This window comes from Mustela nigripes, chromosome 13, assembly GCF_022355385.1.
Source record: "Mustela nigripes isolate SB6536 chromosome 13, MUSNIG.SB6536, whole genome shotgun sequence".
Taxonomy (NCBI): domain Eukaryota; kingdom Metazoa; phylum Chordata; class Mammalia; order Carnivora; family Mustelidae; genus Mustela; species Mustela nigripes.
The window spans coordinates 97,033,224-97,040,101 of NC_081569.1; the positions used below are offsets into that span (position 1 = coordinate 97,033,224).

Below are 6,878 nucleotides of genomic sequence, written 5' to 3' on the forward strand. Positions count from 1 at the left end.
ATGGTAAAACTGGTTGTAAGAGAAATGAAATAAGTGAAATATTTAGAGTAACTAAGAGAATGATTGTATAAGATTGCCAATTCAAGGCAGTAAGATAGACCAACCTTTGGGGATATCTTTTCTCTGGACAGATACAATTTGAATCTCTACTGGATGCAATTATTTTCATTGCTATGATGCAAGAAATATTTGTACTGCTATGAGTTTTCTACAAGTTAAAATCTACCTTTATAGAATCATTAAAAAAAAAAAACCTAACCAATAGTAAATACCAAATTAAAGCTACACATCCTTAAGGAAAAAGATAATGCCCAGGAATGCCTACTAGACAGCACTCAGTAGGACACTAAAATTACATTTTGTCCTTTTTGTCTCTTTTCAAAGAAACAAATGGATACTTTTTTTTTTTTTTTACAGTCCCCTCTCATGATCATAACATCCAAAATTACTGATGACAAATAAACACACACATAAGCTACTCTCATTGCATCTTGGCCTGATTTATTTATATAGGTACAGCAAGAAATGTTAATTAACATATACAAATCTCCTTACAGTCAGCAAATCTAGAGCCACAAGGTAAGAAGCAGTCACTAAAGCCGTAATAATTATTGCTGCCTGGAGAATTGATAAAAAATTTGGGATTTTATTTTCAAAAGTTTGTTATCCCAGAGATTTAAAAGTTAGTACTTGGTTATAACTCAAAGCTTATGAAACCAAACCAAAACAGAAAAACAAAGAAACAAAAAAACCTCCACTACTCACTATGTCTGTGGTATACCTATAAACATAGGTAAATTTCTCTTTAAAGTTACTCAAACCTACACGGATGTGATCTTCCTCACAATAAATAAGCTAAGACCTTACGTGCCACCGAAAAGGTACAAAACCAGTTTCTCAGGAGAGCTTTGTGGACACTACTATTCCATATAAAATATAATCCCAATGAGAGCAAATTACCATATAAGGAAGAGATCACTTCAATTTGTAGAAGTAGGAACTACTAAAGATCAAGAGAAAGACAAAGGGCTTTATCATATACTACAGTAAGACAATCATCACAAAAATAACACTAACAACATTCTGGAAAAAAAAAATTAACCACAATTACGTTCTCTCCAACTTATTTAGTCCTGTGTGATTAATTCTGATCATCCTAGATCACAGGTTGGCACTCTATTTTCATAAAAGCATCTGCTTCTAGATTAAATTAAGTCTCACAAATTCTAATTTGGTTCCCTGATATATTTTGGCATTTGTCTACGCAATACTGGCTTGGATGTGAGTCAATATATTTTATAAGAGCAGGGGGTCAAGATACCAAAAAAGCTAACTCTGTAAAAGGCAAAATAGTAAACATTTTAGCATTTGTGGCTACATATGGTCTCAATTGCACCTTCTTTTCTTTTTTTTAAGAGCCCTTTTAAAACATAAAAGCCATTCTTAAGCTCACGAGCTTTATAAAAAGGAGACACAGGCAGTTTAACAACTCCTGTTTAAGAGTATCTGGTATGTCCTCTCAAGCAAGGTTCTGAAACTGACCTCGTTGTCGAAGGCCCAATATAATGACAAAATTATAGAGACAGAACAGATTGGTAGTTGTCAGGAAGTAGGGATGGTGGGAGGAAGTAGGGTGGGTGGATATTACCATAAAGTGGTATCACCAAGATCTCTGTGGTAATGGAAAATTCTGTATCTTGACTATAGTGGTGGTTACATGGATCTACAAAGGTGGTAAATTACACAGAACTAGATGCACACTAGTCCTGATTTTGATACTGTATTCTAATTATGTAAAATGTAGCAACTGAGGGACACTGACATATCTTTGCAACTTCCTGTGAATCTATAGTCATTTCCAAACAAAGAAGTTTTAAAAAAAAAATTTTAGGGACGCCTGGGTGGCTCAGTTGGTTAAGCAGCTGCCTTCGGCTCAGGTCGTGATCCCAGTGTCCTGGGATCGAGTCCCACATCCGGCTCCTTGCTCTGCAGGGAGCCTGCTTCTCCCTCTGACTCTGCCTCCCACTCTGTCTGCCTATGCTCGCTCTCGCTTGCTCTCTCTCTGACAAATAAATAAATAAAATCTTTAAAAAAAAAAAAAAAAAAAAAAAAAAAAAAAAAAAAATTTTAAAAGATGGTATCATACAAATTTTAATTGACCACTACCTGAGACCACATACAAAAATCAACTTCAGATGGGCTGCAGTTGCAGTTGCCTGTAAGGGAAGGGGCAGAAGATTCCCTGACCATGTCTTACAGTACAACAGCATTGCACCAATAAGTAACAATATAATGATCAATTATCCTTGCTATCATTCCCCAAATTTAACTTACCCTATCATAGAGCTCAATGATTAAGTGATAAGCAGCTTCATCACTTCCAAATTGAAAGTCTACAATTCTATCCACACCAAGTTGTTTTGCACTGACCAAACGCCGACTCTTCAAATGTTTTCGACACTAGTGAAAAACAGAAGAAAAGTCATTTAAACAGAAGTCAATTTCTGATCGTTTGATACTGGTTTGTAAGTAAGTTTCCTCTTTTCATTACCGTCGGTAATAACATTTAAAAAGTAGTAAACAAAAGTTGCAGATGATAATCTAAGGAAAACACTTTATTTCAGACGACCCTACTAACTCTGAAACAGTATTTTATATTTTTAAGAAGACAATGACAGACCTACAGAGAAATTTATTTTGTTTATACCACTGTTAAATCCCTTTTTCTTACCCTGATGTCCTCACTCAAAACTATAACCTTTTAAGCCTCTTTCTAGTCCCATCTTTTAAGTATCCCCAATTTCCTTTGTGTTCAAAATTAATTAGTGGTTTCCACTAATCTTCTACTTCAAATACAAATTCTGAACCATGAGCTTATTGGTATTCTATAAGTTAGTCCTCTGCATACAACCAATTACCTTCTATTCCCAAAAATCTATTAATCCAACCCAGACAGATTTTTTCTGGTACCGTCTCCAAAGGTTTTGATCAACTTAGCTCAAATCCAAATGTATTAACTCCCATTCCTTATCAAATCCCATTCTTCCTATCCCTAAATCATGATGTTCTTTTCTTATTAGCAGTTAAAATAAAATTAACATTTTTAAACCCAAACACAAATTACCTGGTAAGCACCTATTGCTTTAGATTTTATGTACTATCCTTTAGTACAAATGTTTAAGTATAATACAGACCAGAAATAAGACTACTCTGTAGTGCCCCCCAAAATTTTCCAATTGTTTCTAATTCTTGAATTAGAAAGACCCCTTAGTCAAGACCAGTAAGATAGAATGCTTTCAAGACTTAAATTCAAGACAAATTTTACAGAGATGTTAATATAAAATCACCTTAAAAAAAAATCAAAAGAAAGAAATATATAATCAATTTCAGAATGCCAACTCTTTGATAACCAAGACTTCTTCCTCAGACCTGATAGTTCAAATTGACTAAAATTCTCATTTTATGTACTAATATATTCAGGCAGATGTAATAAGACTTTTCAAACTTCTAACAATCTCGCCTTCCTATATTCAATAGTTCTGACTTACAAGTGGTCTATAATGATTTTGATTTAAACAGTGACCTACATATAGGGCTATTTTTAAATCCCCAGGGGAAAATCACAATCCTTCCAGAGTCCCCCAGTAGTGTTTTTATTCAAGAAAAATAAAGTCAAAATGGAGATAAAAGGCATTCTTGAAAGGAACAGAAATCCACATCATGTAATGGAGAAAAGGGAAGATTATTTATCATGAGTATAGATGGGCATATGGTACATATGTAGTGCTTATTTTATTTCCCTATTAGCAGCTTGATGAAAACAACTGTCGGTGCCACAAAGCATTAACTGGGATCCCCAAATATGAGAATGAGGAACAATCACTGTGATTTACCACAAACTGAGCATGTCTATGCCATATAACAGTAGCATTAGTTAAATTATTTGTAACGTGCTTAACATTGTCTGCTCCACCTAACTCATAAAATTCTAACTCTTTTTAGGGTATTTGGCTTCCTATTGGTATAGCCTAATTTGGGGATTTTCCCACAATTCCAGTATCATATAATCTTATCATCTGTTACATCATCTGTAAAACTAAAATAACTGTTCTTCATATCTACTGATATATTAAACAACTTAAAATATACATTATTCATTTACTTTGAAAAGTGCTATACAAATACCAAGTGCCACCATTAGGGATAATTCCCAAAAAACCATTTAGGGTTACTATTAAGTATATTAAACTTTTAAGTTTTGATAATTTTGTGACAGGCCTTGTGATTTGGGAAACACTTACCTAACTTGTAATCCAAAACAGATTCTAAGTTGCTGGGGATAAGATTCTTCTCTGTAAAGCCTCTAATGAAATAACACAATGCCAAAACAAATAAATTTCTGAAGGAAAGTGAGGAGGAGAGGAAGAAGGAAATTAATACATATGGAGCCCTAATATGTGTCAGGCATTGTGTTAGGTGCTTTACATGTTACTTCAATTAATCCTCACCAATAATCCCATGAGGGAGGTATTATCCACATTTTACATTTAAAGAAACTAAGTTTCAAGAGGTTAAGTACCTTTTCTGGGTTATAAAATTATTTAGCGGCAAAATCATTAACTCTAAGTTAGGTATATTTGATTCTAATGTTCCTCCTCTATACCACATAATCTTTCAGCTATGTCAACAAATGGATAGATAACTCGTCCACAAATGCAGAATCTCAATTTTAATAAAAAACAAAAGCAAAGAGAAAAGTGAAAAGTAAAAAGATATGATTGGTAACATACTAATGTCATTGAGTATTCCAACAAAATACAGATTGGTAGCTCAAAAGTGAGCCGCAGAAAACTAGGAAAGGGGAGGTAAGGCGTATCATAGAAAGACAAGAATTACAGGATATAGATAGGATATGAGTTCATAAATTAGGGAATCACATAAAGGTGAAAAACTGATGAAAAGGAGGCTTTAGGAAAGTTAACACTGGTCTGACACAACTGTTTTCATAGCAAGAAGTAGACTGTAATTAAGGGACTTTAAAGGAATGTTATGAAAGCTCAAATTAGAATAGTGACTGTGGGAACAGAAAGATTTGGACCAGAATGCGTGGGAAGAGTAACAGGAAAAAGTCAATAAATAGCTACTTTGTTTATCCCAGTATCTATCAACTATTCTACTTTATCTCTACTTTATTCACAATAGTAAAGGAAAGTCAAACGTTTTAAAACTTAAATCGTTAGTGACCAATCTCAGGGCCTTATAATTTAGCTTCAAGTATAACGTAAAGTTTACCTTCATGGCAAAACTAGATGGCATCATATTCTTAGGCCACTCAAATTCTGTTGTGTGAATTCGTATGCCAGATTCAAGTAAAAGTGTAGCTTTGAAGTCTGGTCTGTAGAAAAAAAAAGTTAAATTTTTCTTTAGGGCATTTGTCAATATTAACTCAGTAAAAAAGACTAAAAATGCAAGTTAAAAAAGTTAATAATCTCATATTTAATTACCAAAGATAAAACAAGCCTGTAAAATGCTCTTACTTTTGAAGACGAATAAGATAGGTCTTATTATCCACATCATAAACATTGTTTACTCTCATTCCTATTAAGCTGCAAAGAGAAAGAAACATGTAACAACATTTGAAATATAGAACTTCACAGAAATTAAAGGGGCAGGCAGAAGCAGAGCCTTGGAAAGAGGGGATCTTCAATTCTAAGGATATGGAGTCAACCATGGAGCAGAGTCTAAAAGTCCCAGGCATTCGGCCCAAAACTTAACCGTAACTTTTTATGAACAAAAGTGGTACGCCAGCCCCAAGAAAACCAGGCAATGCCCTGCGTCCTTGAAATGACCCAATATTTTAAAGGAAATATAGTACAATCTAATCCACTTTATTACAAAAGAAAAAAAAAGGTAAATGAAACCCTGGAAAAAATGACAAAACTCACACAGCTGAATAGAAACCAGACTAGAATCTGTTACTTGTAGCTAGGACGCCGACATTCCCTCTCTTACGAGTTAGGAGGAGCATCTCATCAGGCCTCCATTCTGGAAACCCCTGGGGCAAAAGACTCCTGGGGCATTCTGGCTTTCACCCGGTGACTCTCGTTTTACTTAATGTTTGCTGCCAGACCGGGGCAACTGAGGCCAACAAGGCGAGAGCTCGGCGAGGGCCCCGCCAAAGCCTGACACAAGACCTGGTGAGACAAGCAACCCGTGAGAGTGGGGTGTGGGGCATGCGGATGCTGAAGTGCCCCCGGTGCCCTGAAGGCCACGGGAAAGATGTCACGCGCTCGCCCACCCAGGCCTAGCCAAGTCCGCAGAAGTCAGCACTAAAGGATTAAGGGGAAACATCAGACTGGTCTTTCTTCCACGTTGGAACACTGGCCTCTGCCTTCTGCATTCCTCGCACGAGCATGGTCACCTATCGCCCAGTACCTGGCATTCAGCTCCGCGAGTACCGCGCGGAGGTCTATGGTGCTAAAGCGAGTCTTCATGGCGAGGTCTGAGGGTCGCTACCGCAGTTTTCTCCACTGACTCAACGCCGCTACTCTTGTGCGCAGGCGCACTCGGCCGAAATCTACGGCCGCGCAGAAGACCCACAATTCCTTGAAGCGAAGGTGTTTGCGTCACTCCTCCGAAGATTTGGGTTATCGAATCGCCGTCAGCTGGCTTTTTGTTATACCGAAACAATTCGAAATAAATCCAAACTATTCTCTTGAAACTGCACTTCTTCCTAGAAAGCTGACGGACTAGTCCGGCTACCTTTCTCCCTTCTGTCTCGGGACTCAAGCGAGTCTCCCTAGTGACCCCTGCTGGTGGTAGAAATTTATGAGAGCGTACTGGGAAGATTTCCCCTAAATGGGCGGTAGGGTTCGGTA

At 36.7% G+C, this 6,878-nt stretch overlaps 1 protein-coding gene across 1 annotated transcript in view; it reads right to left on the bottom strand.

The window, feature by feature from the left end:
• The window catches only part of NEMF (nuclear export mediator factor), a 51,376-nt gene extending 44,770 nt beyond the window's left edge, over positions 1 to 6,606 (bottom strand). Inside the window, exons 1-4 of the mRNA XM_059373148.1 lie at positions 6,436 to 6,606; positions 5,538 to 5,606; positions 5,293 to 5,395; positions 2,335 to 2,460 (exon numbers count right to left, since the gene is read on the bottom strand). Coding sequence (XP_059229131.1) covers positions 2,335 to 2,460; positions 5,293 to 5,395; positions 5,538 to 5,606; positions 6,436 to 6,494 — 357 coding nt within the window. The 5' untranslated portion in view covers positions 6,495 to 6,606. The remainder of the gene's footprint in view (positions 1 to 2,334; positions 2,461 to 5,292; positions 5,396 to 5,537; positions 5,607 to 6,435) is intronic.
• Between the last annotated feature and the right edge of the window lie 272 nt (positions 6,607 to 6,878).